This window comes from Eleutherodactylus coqui, chromosome 5, assembly GCF_035609145.1.
Source record: "Eleutherodactylus coqui strain aEleCoq1 chromosome 5, aEleCoq1.hap1, whole genome shotgun sequence".
Classification (NCBI taxonomy): domain Eukaryota; kingdom Metazoa; phylum Chordata; class Amphibia; order Anura; family Eleutherodactylidae; genus Eleutherodactylus; species Eleutherodactylus coqui.
The window spans coordinates 72,373,101-72,388,537 of NC_089841.1; the positions used below are offsets into that span (position 1 = coordinate 72,373,101).

The following is a 15,437-nucleotide window of genomic DNA, read 5'->3' on the forward strand; positions in this document are numbered from 1 at the left end:
TCCCTTTAGCACGAGAGGAGGGTTCGCTTCTGACAGAGCTAATATTAGGATGGGTGTGTGACCCGACGGGATGTGGGTGTGGGTGATATCACATTGCTGTGGCTGTTATTAAAGTCTAAATTTATCATTGAAACCACCTGATCCCTATCAAACGCTCCCAGTCTTATAATAATGAGAATTAGCTGTATGTACATATGAGACGCTGATTATTAAGGAGTCATCTGCTGCAGAGTTTTCAGTGTACGGCTGTCTGAGTTGCTATAATCTCAGGTGATTGGGTGTTAAAGGTCAGTATATTGATTTCTGGGTAGTGTGACTACAAAGGCCCGCCATTAGTCTTTGGCAACGTCACGAGAGCAAGAAAAGTATAGCATCATCGCAAGCACTCTAGGCAAATTCTGATGTTAGGATAAAGTTGATAGACTGGCTGAGGGGCTAAAGGGGTGTTTTCATACCTCATTCCGGTCTAAAACCAAATTACTTTACAGTAAGATGTGTCAAATTTATTAAAGAGGTCCCATCGTGTCTTCATGTCAGTGCGGCCAACCGCAGCTCTTCTGGTTCTATCTGAGCTATTCCTTTAACACATGTCCCAATTTCCTCCTGCCATCTCCTCTTAGACTTGGCTCCCCAACTTTGGAATGTGTGTTGGTCCCTATTGCTCAAATCTGATGTCACCCATTGATATGAAGCTGTGGGTACCGCCCATTTGACACATTTCAAGTTCCGGGCTATTTTAACATCTGCATCCACGCTTGCTCATAGCATTAGTCTCTTAAAGCCAGTCTGTCGTCTCCGGTGAGCCCAATAACTAAACTCCTAGGCCCACAGGAGCGGACAGGCTGAATCCAGCAATACGAGTCTTAGGCCGGTCTCACGCGACTAGATTTGAATCGCAGATTCCACGATTGGCTTCAGCGTGGACGATTTACTGTAAAACACAGGCATGTAAAGGCGCACATTTTCAAATTTTCCTTCACACTCGCGAATACGAATTGCGTATTCCGCGAGGAGAAGAGTCGCAGCATGCTGTCTTTTACTGCAGAATCCGTGTGGTGGCGGACAACCCCACAGCCCATACGCATTTAATATTGCATATGGACTGTGGGTGCCCACGTCATCGCTAAGCGCCGGTGCGAGAAGTGCAAACAAACAAACCTGTACTGCGCATGACCGTCGGCGTGTTTTGCAGTCATACACCATACATTTAAGTGCTTTACACAGGGTCACTGGCTGGGCATGCGGAATCCAACCTTCTCGTGTGAACCCGGCCTTATACCCCTCTTCTAGCTGAATGCCCCTGGCGAAGTGCTGGTGCGCTCCAGTCCTCTCATTCTGTGCATATGCACAAGTAGTTCACTGGATGCATTCAGTGGCGGCTTAGACATTGCTCTGTATGGGAACGGCAGGGAAGGCGAGTATAAAACTCATCGCTGGATTCAGCCTGTCGGCTCCTATGAGCCCATTAGTTTAGTTTATGGCGCACACATGAGCTGACAGACTCCCTTTTTAAAAGGCAAATATTATGAGCAAGCATAAATGGGTGCTAGAATTTACAACAGTTTCTGGCATTAATTATAGTTATCTGTGGGAGGCCCAGCCAGTTGTGCCAAACCCATACCACTTCTCTCACACTTCAGAAAAGTTGTGAGAGAAGCACCAAGTGGCAAAACGTTGCTAATCCTCTAGCAAATGTGTCGTGCGTCATAATGCGTGACATATATATATATATATATATATATATATATATATATATATATATATATATATATATATATATATATATATATATATATATATATATAGAAAAGTGTCATACAGCCTTTAATAAATTCCCTCCTTAATGCATTGTTGGCAAAGGTGGCGCATAACCCGGGGATTCAATAGTAGCCCTGTTTAGTGCTCTGCCCCACAATAGGAATCGCACAGTACATCCGTTACGGAGTGCTCCTTTAAAGGGGTGCTGCAAGAATTACTTCTGTAGAGCTCGTTAGTCCTTCAGGCTCTGACGCTTAACATACTGTACATTCGTTTAACACATTACTGGTCTGAACGGCTGTAAATGCCAGGGGCAGAGGAGGAACAAGGACTTCAGTCCTCTACCTTGTGTTCCACATGCTGAAGCAAGGCAACAGCTGTTAGTGACTTCTGTACTGCGCCAAATTAATCATGTCTGACTAGTTTTGTTCTTATCAAAGAGATCCAAAAGTTTAGTTCCCTGTTGTGTTGTTTTTTTTATTCTTACAACTTTTTTTAGTGATTTTACAAGATTCTTGTTCATTGGAAGCTTCTCTTAAAAAAATGACTTTGTTGCTAAAAACCAAAGCATTTGGACTGCTGTGCAACAAGTTAACTTTTTTTGTAATGTTTTTGTTTTAGGACACTAGATACAGTATATAAACCAGTGCAGATAAGTGTCATTATTACCTATAGCAACCATACGGATAAAGAAAAAAATGAAATCTAATTGGTTGATATGGGAAAGTTGCCCATGACTATTGGTGTTTCTTTCACCCTCCCCTCCTTTATAAATGTCTGCTGCACGTTGCTCTTTGGTTTCTCCATCTCTTATCAAGCATGCACTATCAAATCCCGTTTTGTATACCGTATTTTTTTTTCTCTGTACATTTGTTTGTCCTGCTTGCGCTGCCGCCTTGCAATTTTAACCTTTTCCCATTAATGCTGCATTTCCATGTGTTGTCGTGACCCTCTATATTAATGCATATCTTTCTTCCCTTCGCTAGCTGGATTGCCTTTTGCAATTCTCAATTTGAAACATAGCTCCTTCAAACGAGGATTTTTCTGTAACGATGATTCCATCCGGTATCCGTACAAAGAAGACACCATTTCTTATCAGTTGTTAGCGGCGATAATGATTCCGTTCAGTATTGTTTTAGTAAGTTCTCACCATTCTCTATTATGGTTTTACTGCAGACTTGTCTCTAATTAATTTATTCAAATTATAACTTGATGGTTAGTAAAAAAAAATGTTTAAAAACCTTTATCAATGGGTCTGTCCAGGACTTTTACTATTGATGAATTTTCCTCAGAATAGATCATCAATAGTTGATCAGCAGGGGCCCACCACTCGGTATTCCCATCGACCAGCTGATTGCTAGGTCTCTGTCAGTATGGACAGGGCTGGAAGCAGATAGCGCTGTCAACTGTGCGTGAGCCCCGTTTGGTACTAAAGTCTCAACTCCCTTGAAATTCAATGGGAGTTGTGACTGAAATGCCTCACTGGGCCTCTACAGTACAGACAACACTATTTGCTTCCAGTGCTTTCCGCACTGACAGCGGCCTGGTGATCAACTGATTGCAGAGGATCACACACAGTAGACCCCGCCAATTGACTATCGATGATCTATCCTGAGGATAGGTCATTAGTAAAGGTCCTAAACAGCCGCTTTAATGACTGATGAACTGCTCCAAATGGTTCAAAAGGGTAAAACCCTGGTAATTGGTTCCCTTTGAGGGCAAAACTGCCTAGACATGCAGTAGTTGGAGGTAGGAGACTGCATTTTCCTATATAACTAGGGAACTTTGCCAATTAGTCTTAAAAAGCTGGGTGGCAACCTTTTTGGAAAAATGGTAGCCATCACACAAGCAGACGTAACTGAGAGAGCAGAATAATAAAGGCAGACTGTTAGGACCAGCGGGGGCAGATGGACAGGGGATCCCTACGCCAGCCCTCTCCTGTGTCCCTGCCTATTTGCCCCTCTGGGCTAGGCCCCAGGGCGACTACTGGGCGGCTGTCCCTGCACTGCACTAGTGACAGGGACCCCAAAGAAGGAGGGACAGGGAGACCAGCAGGTGAGCATCGGGTAGCTGACTGACTGGAAGCAACAATTGAGCAGACCAGAGAATAGTCATAAAAAACAAGCCGGGTCAAACCGAAAGACACGTGCGGAGTACAGGAGGGCAGAACAGAGGCAGAGTCAAATGAAAGGCCGAAGTTGAACACACAAAAGTCGGGTCAATAATTGCAGGTGTAGGCAGAGAAGTCAAACCAAACACTGGCAACCACAGTCTGGGCCAGCAAGGTATAAATGCAGAACTCCCTGCCCAGAGGGGCGGGGCGAAGTCACATGATGACCGAAGGGAATCATAAGGCCGCCTCCCCTCGTCGGCACGCACCAGCCCAAGCACCACGCTGCCAACCAACGGACAGGCGCACACGATGTGCTGCTGGCCGCTGCGACCAACCACCAGAGTGGGGGAACCCCCAGACAGAGCCGCCAGTCCGGGCTTCTGCAGCACCAGGACAAGCATCCTGCACCAACCGGACCCCAGCGCCCCTAGTGGTAACCCCATGTCTAACACAGACTATGTTAAGATCATGTCCTATTTTAAGTCAAGGTATATGGCCATCACTTTCTGAACATTGGGGGTCTGATTACTGACCTCCCCAATGATTCTGAAAATGAAGACGACACGGCTGTTTGGGGCCCAATGACATTGAACAATTATATCATTCAGTTTATGCTGGGTTGTGTAAAACCGACTGATAATTTGTTCGCTAATCATTAGTTGTTACTTGATTTTTAGGACTGCATAAACTGAACAATAGGCCGGTGTAAACAGGCAGTCATTCATCTGTAAACGACTGCCTGTTTACTGTGAATAGAAGCGGGTGGCCCAAAGCAATCTCTGGCCAGCTCCACTTCATTCACTAAGGATTATCGATCCCGTGTGAAAGGACCCTCAGCATTGCATTCTCTAAAATGGGTTTTGCTGCACAGCGGGTGGCTGGAATACTGCTGTACAGAAATAAACCCCTGTGCACAAGGTAATCTTATATGCTAGTGATATGTGCATCACTTGATGAGATGGAGCTAGATTTGAGTATATTGCCATTATGTGGCTGTATGAGATTTATATTCTGGCATTGAGCATCTTTTGACATTGGCTCTCGTTAAATGTGACATTTGCATTCCCAGGCCTGCACATCAATGCTCTTCTGCCTTGTCAAAAGTATTAACCCTTTCCAATCCAATTTGTATCCTGGTTGTCCTAGGGGGCTTACTCTTTTTCTGCTGTTCTGCAATGGCACTATATGCTGGCTAAAGCCAGTACTGTATGAGGTGACATGTTGGATAGGCTCCGACAGCAGAGAGGGTGGCAATATACAGTAAGGCTGGCTGTCCACGGGCGATGCGGTATCCCCCCACTCCCCCTCCCCCCGAAAGCAGGAGCCGCTGCCGAATCTCCACCGGTCAGCCCTATCTAATAGATAGGCTGACCACGGAGAATGGGGGAAATTCGCAGCATGCTGCGAATTGCCCACCGCGAGTGGAGAATCGCAATGATTCTCTGCTCGTGGACAGTTGCCAGCGCTTTCCATAGCAATGCCATGGGAAGCGTCGGCCGCCGTGGTTCGACGGCGGTATCACTGCTGTGGACAGAAGGCCTAAGAACACCGACTGATGTCTTTCAGCATTGGAGCTGTACAGCCTTAAATCACAATGTCTTTAGAGGTCAGACAGTGGATTGGAAAGGGTTAAAAAGTTTCCCACTGCAACTACGATGGACCATTTGACATAAAACAGACATTATACATTGAAAATTTTCTCAGAAAACAAATGACTTGGATAGCATGGGAGTTTTGAAGAAGACAAATAAGGATATCTTTCACAGTGGTGAATACAGAACACACACAACGTATTGGGAATGTAATTCCATTGCTGTCAATAAGGAATATTTATACATATGGTATTTTCTCACTAGAATGAGCGGGGGTTAAGAAGAGTGATCCAGCTGAACATATATTACATTTATGAAGTCTAATAGCTCCCATATATTTTCTGTAACGGATGTGTTAATAGAAACTCACTTTGCAGTCTTGTCTTATCTTGAAGGGTTCTGGCCTTTTCCTGGAATGACTTGTGTAGTAATGTGTAATGTTATGGGTATTATCTACTCAGGTTTTCCATGTGATTGTTACTTTTTTATGACAAAAGATTGACAGTTTTTTCCGTTTTGCAAACAGTATGACGCATTTGGGTTATTACTTGTAAGATGGGTGTGTATACAGGGTGTTTGTAGCATTCTGTAAATTCCTAGCATCGGTTTAGCAGCTTCTTCTGCTTTTCTAGCATAGATTTCACTTCACACTCCCCCATTACCAATCTAAGAAGAGATAAGTGTGCCAGGTATACCTAACATTAAGAGAAACACGTTTCAGCACTCCTACACATTTTAAAGGGAATCTATCACTGGGCTTTTGCTGTCTGAACTACGGACAGCATGAATATTAGACGGGTATGCCTATTGCCCCATGTATATGGTATTTTGAAAAAGCTGAAGCGTTTCAGAATGCGCACGCTTTGGAGTTTGACTCTAAACTCTGTTTCGAGTCAAAGAAGTGGGCCGCTGCGACCTTTCCCCTTTTGTGTATAGGAAGAGACCTGCCAGTCATCATGTTGTGGGCAGACTGAAGTCGGCACGGCCTGCCTATCTGACTCAGAGCTCTATTCCGAGTCAGATTCCAAAGTGTGTTCATTCTGAAATGCTGCATCGTTTCAGAATAACACTAGCCCCTGTGTATTAGGCATGTCTGTTCCAGGTTCATGCTGCCTATAATTTGGGCAGCATGACCCCCGATACAGGTTCCCTGAATAAAGTTGCATAGCTATTGTCTATACTACCCACATAAAAATGCAAGGTTTCTGGATGTGGCGGATGGGCCCACATGTTTTGATCACAATATGCACAAAGAGTCTTGTATTTCTATGTGATTAGTATAAACGATAGCTGTGCAAGTTTATACAGATAATAAATGTATGTGACTGCTAACGTATGTTTTACTATGTTACTTGTTGCAGCAATGGCGTATGCACACCTCACATATAATTGCCGTAGTTTGTTGGAAGTGCTGACTTTGTTTTTTTGTTAGATATACCTGACATGACTTATCTCCTGCGAAACATAATCTGATGGTGCTTTACCTTTGCTGCTTTTGCTGCTCTCTACTCCATCCTAGCCCATCCTTCTCCCTATGATGTCTCACTGTCACTTAACTTAAAGGGGTTGTCCCGAGGCAGCAAGTGGGTCTATACACTTCTGCATGGCCATAATAATGCACTTTGTAATGTACATTGTGCATTAATTATGAGCCATACAGAAGTTATAAAAAGTTTTATACTTACCTGCTCCGTTGCTGGCGTCCTCGTCTCCATGGTGCCGACTAATTTTCGCCCTCCGATGGCCAAATTAGCCGCGCTTGCGCAGTCCGGGTCTTCTCCTCTTCTCTATGGGGCTCCGTGTAGCTCCGTGTAGCTCCGCCCCGTCACGTGCCGATTCCAGCCAATCAGGAGGCTGGAATCGGCAATGGACCGCACAGAAGCCCTGCGGTCCATGGAGACAGAGGATCCCGGCGGCCATCTTCAGCAGGTGGGTATGAAGACGCCGGACCGCCGGGATTCAGGTAAGCGCTGTGGGGGTTGTTTTTTTAACCCCTGCATCGGGGTTGTCTCGCGCCGAACGGGGGGGGGGGGGGGGGGGTTTAAAAAAAAAAAAAACCCGTTTCGGCGCGGGACAACCCCTTTAATGAGCTTCTTATAATAGCAGCTCCACCTTTTTACCTGTATCCTATCACTTTGCTATTGATTTGGTTTACTTTTAACCATCTGTTCCGTTGATCTGACCTCTGACTCAAACTTTAATTTGGACCTTTGAAACGTTGGATTTAGACCTTGACGTGTTTCCTCTCCATTATTCTGAACCTTTGACCCCAACCTTGTCTTGCCTCTTATTTTCCAAAGAGCTGAACTTACGTTCTTAGGAAGCATAAATGCTGCAGAATTTCCACCAGAAAATCCGCAGCCTTTACCAGTACAAGCCATGTGGATGAGATATTAACAAATCCTATCTTCATGGTGTGCAAAAAAAAACCTCAGTGCAGCCTTAACATACTTGGCATATCAATTGTTTGTTGTGAATTTCACTTTCTGCAATTCTAGGGATGAAATCCGTGGCAGATCTGTGATAAATTTCACACCAATAGGTGCACATATTGCCGCTGCAGATTTTCTGCTGTTGCCATGCCAAGCCAGGATCCTACTGCACACTGATGAGGGGCAAAAATCCCCAAACAGCTGTCTGTGTATGGATTCTGGCTTGGTTCTCCATTCCAAATCATTGCTCTACAAACCTGCATAAAGCGTCAGGCATTGATTTGAAGGAATGTTGCCATCCAATAGGTGGCGCTGCGGAGGTATTGTTCCATCTTCCTTATATTCTAGGGGTATGTTCACAGCACAAAATATGTTGTGGATTTAGGTGTGAATTGCTGATGTGGATTTGCAGAAGATTTGACCCTTTCAGTTGGAGGGATTTTTGTTGCGAATCTGTATCAAAATACGCACCGGTGGTGTGGATTTTCCACTGCGGAAAACCGGCACCAATTCCACTACATGCGACTGTATCCTCAAACACCTATTTTGTGCCTATTGTGTTTTTGTTTTTTATTCTAATTTCTGACAATTCTGATACATTTTGCTTAGAAAGTCTTTCTTCGATACTAGAATTTTCTGGCAACACAATGCTTCTTTTATCCTATGTAATGCCTTTCGTATCTTTTATCTGTCATAGACCTAAAAGCTGATGTTATGCATTGCAGCCTTTTTGACAGCAGCAAGGATTTAATTTCTTTTTTTTTTTTTTTTTTTCCTTCTAACATTTTTCACGATTTTGAAGGGGAAATTTGCAGCTCGGGAATCCTGTCAAGGAGAGCAGATGGAAAAATGAAGCCCCACGTTCTCTGCCCAAAATATGGTCTCCAGAGGCCCGGCATTCTCTTGTGTTTGGACAGGTTCCACTCTTGCTAAGTAGAGCCGCTCTGATAACCCCTTCCATATTATTAGAAAACTTTTTTTATTGTGTACCAAGAAGATAAAACTGGTTTTTACAAGCATCACTTGACAGTGAAGTCTGTTTGTGTCTCCCATTGATGGCATGTAGTAGCTTGTGCAAGTCAATCTTTCCTTTGTCCTTCTGTGAGCTGGGAGATAAGAATAACTAATGTAGTGCTTAGTAATAGGCTGACAGCAGGTCGGAAAGCTAATAAACATTCTCAACAGTGGAAAGTGCAGAGAATAGTTTTGGAGCACGTTGCTGAGCATCCCAAAGGCACTAGTAATACTACATTCCGGGCAAGTCATCAAATAAACAGTCTACAAGGACATAATTTTAAATTTGTGTTTTTATTAATATCCCCAGTGATCTGCTGGGAAACCCAGCAGTAAGTTTTCAGTTCTCCAGCAGTGGTGCCAATAGAAATCAGCCGGACATCGGTATATTGCATGGAAGTTCTGGGTCTGAGAGAGAGGTTCTGCTACAGCTGGTAGTTGATGGTCCCGGAACTGTGACTTTGCTCTGTTATCTAGTAATGCCCTAATAACTCCGTTCCGGAGTAATGGTGCTGTGATGTCATGGGAAGAGATGTGTAACTGGGTGTCGTCAGCGCAGAGATGGTAGTAATAGCCATGCAAAAACAAGTCCTCATATGGCAATGTTTTCAAAAGCCATAACTTTTTTTATTTTATCGATAAGTGGACATAGAAATCTCAAAACAATTGTCACGTCCTTTTAGGCCTCATGTCCACTAGGAAAAGGCAATCCGCGCAGAATCTGCTGCGGATTTCCACAGTAGATTCGGCGCGGATTTTCTTTAAATGTTTTTTTTTTTTCCCATGCGGATATCCGCACCTATTACTAGCAATGTGGCCCATCCGCGATAAAATGGAGCATGCCGCATTTTTTCTCCCGCGCGTGAAAAACGCAAATCTATTAAAATGCAGAATTCAATTTAATTGACCGCGGATGGCCAATGATTCCCTATGGGCAAAATTGAATGCGGATTCTGCAGCGGGAATCCGCAATTCAATTTTGATAGTGGGCATGAGGCCTAAGGAATTAATGAGTATGTTGTGCAAATGATGGCACTTCTTCTGCGCCTGATTAGTACTTCTTGGTAATAGCTCTGATGCCTTTTGGCCTACAAGCCTTCTAAATGTATTGAATGGTACTTCTCAGCTGATTTGCTGTAGTTGGCATTGACGCATACTTTTGAATAACAAACTGGGGGTTTGGGTGCTGCTTAGTTGGTACACTGTGCCGTTAGCCTGTAGATGGTGAAGTGAATCCCTTTAATTTGTTACAGTAAATGATTTTTAGCGTTTGGAACATATTTTGGAGAGGTGAACTAAAGTTTAGAAACTTGGTGTGTAGCCCGGTGCATTATAACACTGGAAAGAATCTTACCAATTAGGAAGTATAATAAAAGTTCTCCATATAAGTATCACTGATGTTATTCTTCTCCTCTAGTCTAATAGGGAGAGACCTGTCAATCTAGCAGAGCCGGGCAGAGATCGGCCATTGGGGAGGTGACCCCATGACTCTCTTCCCCGTTCCCGGCTCCTTTTTAAACTTTAACTATGCAGTAGAGTAAAACGGCTGTTTGTAACCAGGGAGCCTGTATTTGATGCTGTTTAGGGTTCTCTTTAGCTCCGATGGCGTCACTTGACGATTTCCCTCTGTGCCCCCTGAACCACATTTTTTAAAAGGGAAACAAAATGCCAGCAATGATATTCCTTTTATGTGTCGTTCATTCGTTAAAAAAAAACAAAACTTGTTTTCCGGCATTTCTTTTAAAGAAAGGAGCTGTACAATATGTGTAATATTGCAAGACGAGAGGAGAGAGGACCAATTAGGAAACTCCACTGATTTGATTTAAAAGAAAAAAAACACACAAAAAAACCCCCTAAATTTATATTGGTAACTGTTTCTTCTAAATGAGTCCTATACATTTCCAATAACAATCTGACACTTATCAAATCAGCTTGTTCCCAGATTGAACTAATTTTTATGTGCTTTATGGGTGTGATACTGAGATGTATTTTTTTATGTTTGCTGGATGTGTGGGTCATAGAGATTATAGACCAGCATATAGATTATTATTAGTTAAATGCATGTATTTTTAAGCTGAAAATCCACTTTTCAATAGGTTGTAGTTTAAAATTTGGTACATTTTGGCTTCTGCAGTTTTTATGTATCGCTGTATATGGCAAGTTGCAGAATGCCTCTCACTAGGAGATCTGTCAGTGAACTCATCTGTCAGCTCAGTCTCCTATTTCTTTTTCTCCTCTCCTAAACGCACAAACTTCTCAGCTGATTTATGATTTAGGAGAGGGAGGCCAGTGATTAAGCTGTCAGACGAGCTCCTTCCCTCCTAGTGAGAAGCATTCTGCAGTTCGGCTTCTGCAGTATTTTTATAGCACAGTGCAAAATTTTTAAATTCATAGGGGTTCTACCAGAATTTCAAGTTATTCCCAATCCAAAGGATAGACGATAATTTGCTGTTCATTGGGGATCTCTCTGCCGAGACCCTCACTGGTCTCGAGAACTGGACACCTATGTCCCATTTTCTGCCATTGCTGGGGTCGCTTTTCCCCCTGCAGTAACTTCGGCATGAAGGGGGGGCACTGTTGCTGCTCGACTATCTCCGTAGTACTAGTAAAGGTGATTGGAGCACTGGTGCGTGTGTGTGATCAGCGCTCCACTCAGTCTTCACCTCACTCCAGGGAATACAGTAACCCTGAGACATTGGATCCCTATTCCTGAGATCGGCGGGTGGGAAGGGCTCAGCAGTGAGACCCCACTGACCAGCAAGTTATCCCTTAGGAGATCACTTGAAATTCTGGTATAACTCTTTTTTAAACAATGTTGAAGAAAAAACCATTTGGAGTCACATACATGCATTTAAGTAAAAAAAAAATATATATCCCCAGTGCCTTTAATGACGTCATTATAACATGTAACACATCTACATTTAGGGGTTTTTTATCTGGTGCCTTTATACCTTGTTTATAAAAAAAAAAAGAAACCCCCCAAAAACTCCATGTTAAAATGTCTGTCTGTATCTCAAAACTACATTAATATCTATAGAACTGTTAGAATCTACAGGCTATCTTTTCCGGGTCCCTGAACATTCTATTAACCTTCATCTCTCTTTCCTGCAGATAATTTTAGGGGAAGCCCTGTCGGTATTTTATAACCGCTTGCAGTCTAATGGTTTCATCAGCAATCACTATGTAGCCACTATTTACAAATCCATCGGCACGTTCATCTTTGGAGCTGCAGTAAGTCAGTCGCTGACTGATATCGCCAAGTACACCATCGGTCGCCTAAGGCCTCACTTTTTGGATGTTTGTAAACCGGACTGGAACAGAATCAACTGCAGTGCAGGCTACATCGAGAACTTTGTTTGTCTAGGAGATCCTGTGATGTCGAGTGAAGGGCGGTGAGTACAATCATTCACTTTCATGTTTTATTACTGACTATAATAGAGGAACTTTCATCTGGTGATAGAAGCCGTTACTCAACTGACTTGACTCAACTCTGGTTACCAGGGACTCTTATCTTAATCATTACTCAACTGTGGTTGAGGGACTCTTATTTCATGTCTTGCTTCACCTGCTTTCTGAGTAAATGGATTGTCTACATTTCCACCTACAGGTATTGTATATCTCCACTGCAATTAACCCAAACCTCTATTTCTTGTGATACTCGCTGGTTAGCAGAGTTAACGGATCTGATTTAAAAGAAGAATTTATAAGAGGGGTAAGCAGAGAAGAGTTAGATTAAAGGATGCAGTCGGTCTCCCTTAAGAGAGGTGTTTTTAGGACATGCCTAAATCTGTGGGTATTGGTGATTAACCTGATTGTCTACGGTAGCACATTCCAGAGAACTGGTCCAGCTTGAGAAAAGTCTTGGGGATGGGAGTGAGAAGTTTTGATTACAGAGGCTGTTAGCCTGAGATCATTAGTAAAGCAGAGAGCACGGCTAGGGTGGTTGAAGGAGATGAAGGAGGGTAAGTAGGGCAGTGCTGCACTGTGGAGAGCTTTATGGACATGAGCGATACGTTGTATGGCGAATTGGACTGGCAGCCAATGCAGTGACTGGCACAGGGTGGAGTCATCAGTGTAGCAGTTGGACAAAGATGAGCCTGGTTTCTGCGCCGTGGATAGATTGGACAGGGGACAACTTAGTAAGGAAAAGACTCCACATAGAGCCTTTATGGGTAGGTATTGCGGACTTGTAGAGAGAGCGTGAGGCACTAAGGGGGAGATTTGTAAAACTGTCTACATTGAAAAATGTCTTCGATGCTCAAAGCAACCAATCACAGAGCAGCTTAACGTTTTCAAAGACAAAATATGAAATGATAGGTTGCTGGGGGCACCAAAGGCCATTTCATCTTAGACCATTTTATAGTCTCCCTGTTATATCTCTTGTTCTCAGGAGAAAATATGGTATGCCACAACTTCTTTTTTTTTTTCTCTTATTATTTTTTTATAAAATGACAGGCACACAGGGGAAAGGGATGTACATTTCAGGCCCTTTAAATGCCCCCCCAAAAATTCTCTATGTTTTATACAAATTCTATCACCTTTTGGAAAGCTTTGTGCTTATAATGCAAGGACAGTGGCATAGACAACAGCACCTGCGCAAGAAGCCATGATAGCAGCAGTTGGTCTTGAGTTACTGACATGAAGACCAACTTTAGACCTATTTGTTAGCCGTGTGCCTGTTTTGTATCACAGCCCATTAGCGTCGGCACCTGATTAATTCTAAAGTACAGTACGTAGGAAAGTTCTGGTCATAGGGTTATACTACCGAAGATAATCGTATACGTTAGCCTGAAGTTGGGCATAGTCTACCATCAGCATGCATTAGGATTGGGCATGTTTAATTTCAGCATACCTGATGCTTAGTTTCCCCAGAAATATCCATAAACCTAATAGCTCGGCTAATCTGAAAGTCCATGTTAGTGTCTATATTCAATAAAACTTTGTCAACTTATTTTTTTGAGTCCCCCATTCACAAGTTGGGCTCAGCATTTATGTTTTATCTTTGAGGTGAAGGGTGTAAGATGCTGACACAACTCTGGTAGCAACTTGCCTCCACGGAAAACAAAACAATCTGTGTTGCAAGTCAATGTGCTGAGGATTCTGTCTTCCAACAGAGCCAATAGGCCCCATACGCATATGATACCTGGCAGGTCCCGCCAAAATCGGCACGTTTGGACAACATTTCATTAATGTGTTTGGGGTCTTTGTATGGCCGGCTCAAACACTCTGCAACTGAGCTGTAATTGTGTTAATAGTCCTTGTTGGGGTTCAAGCACATGGCCCAAAATGTAAATAGTTGTGTTTGAATTTTTGGCCGTGAAGCCATTGTATTTTTGCTTTTTTTATTCTTTCCTCTATTAAGACAAGTATTTGGTCATGGAAAGTTTCTCCACCTAGCCAAGATAAGGTGTGAAGACATATATTCCGTTATCTGTTGTTACTTGCAGTTGTCTGCATTATAACTTGTTCTTGCCCTGTAATTTCGTACCTGACTTAGTATTGTTATATTGTATTAGTTCTGGACTTGGCCATACTCCAGTCGTGTGCATGAGGACTTAGTTTCAGTGTTTGAACTCCCTTTTGGTTTAGCATCGTATTGTAAGAAATACTCTAACCAGAATTGTGCAGCTAGTACTTTATACTGTGTATATATTGTATATACAGCGGCAGTAAGTCTCTCCTCAGCTGTATACACAATACGACATACCACTCCGCTGGTTCTTGGCTGGTTGCACTAATGGTTTTCATGAATATTGGGGAGCTGCGGCTGTTAATATAATTAAATGTAACCTGAGCGATGCTGTGCAGAACACAACATTACGGTAAAGCGCTCAGAAACCCCGCTCATAGTCTTAGTACCTGGCTTGTCTGGAGGATTGTCAGCTTAGCTACATCGCACCACCAAGACATACATGCTATAAACGTAACTACAGAACTTCTCAGCCTTAGGACTAATGTAGAAATGGGTGTTGCAGTAAGACTTTTAGATGACCGCCAACATAAGAATGGGGGGGCGCTGTGCAGTGTGTAATGGCACACCTAGTGCCGAATAGATGATTTCTCACATTTTATAGATCCCCCGGTATTAATGGTCTCTGCCTATAATTATTCACGTCTTATAGGAAGTGGAGGGTTTTATTTTCTGTGTTGGGTGGATCCAGAGCCAGTTTGTAAAAGTGTATCCTCACAGATATCACACCTATCCTACTAATTGTAGGAAGTTATCATGTACTTGATTTCAGTTTCATTAAAGGGTTTTAATAAAACCTAAAAAAGAGGCTATGAGTAGGGAATGCCACAAAACGAAACTAAGTCGTGCAAAACCTTGTTTATTAGATGTAAGTCTATAAATGGGAAATAATGTGATGTGTGTGTGTGTGTGTGTGTGTGTGTATATGTGTGTAAAATATATATATATATATATATATATATATATATATATATATATATATATATATATATATATATATATATATATATATATATATATATATATATATATATATAATTATAATTTTTCTTTTTTGT

The 15,437-nt window shown here is 42.7% G+C and overlaps 1 protein-coding gene across 2 annotated transcripts in view; it reads left to right on the forward strand.

Annotated features, from left to right (window-relative positions):
• The window catches only part of PLPP1 (phospholipid phosphatase 1), a 90,452-nt gene that overhangs the window by 37,667 nt on the left and 37,348 nt on the right, over window positions 1-15,437 (forward strand). Inside the window, exons 2-3 of one of the 2 annotated variants that reach the window (XM_066602719.1) lie at window positions 2,745-2,896; window positions 12,021-12,301. In XM_066602719.1, the coding sequence (XP_066458816.1) occupies window positions 2,745-2,896; window positions 12,021-12,301 (433 nt within the window). The remainder of the gene's footprint in view (window positions 1-2,744; window positions 2,897-12,020; window positions 12,302-15,437) is intronic. The other variant, XM_066602718.1, reaches the window with a different exon arrangement.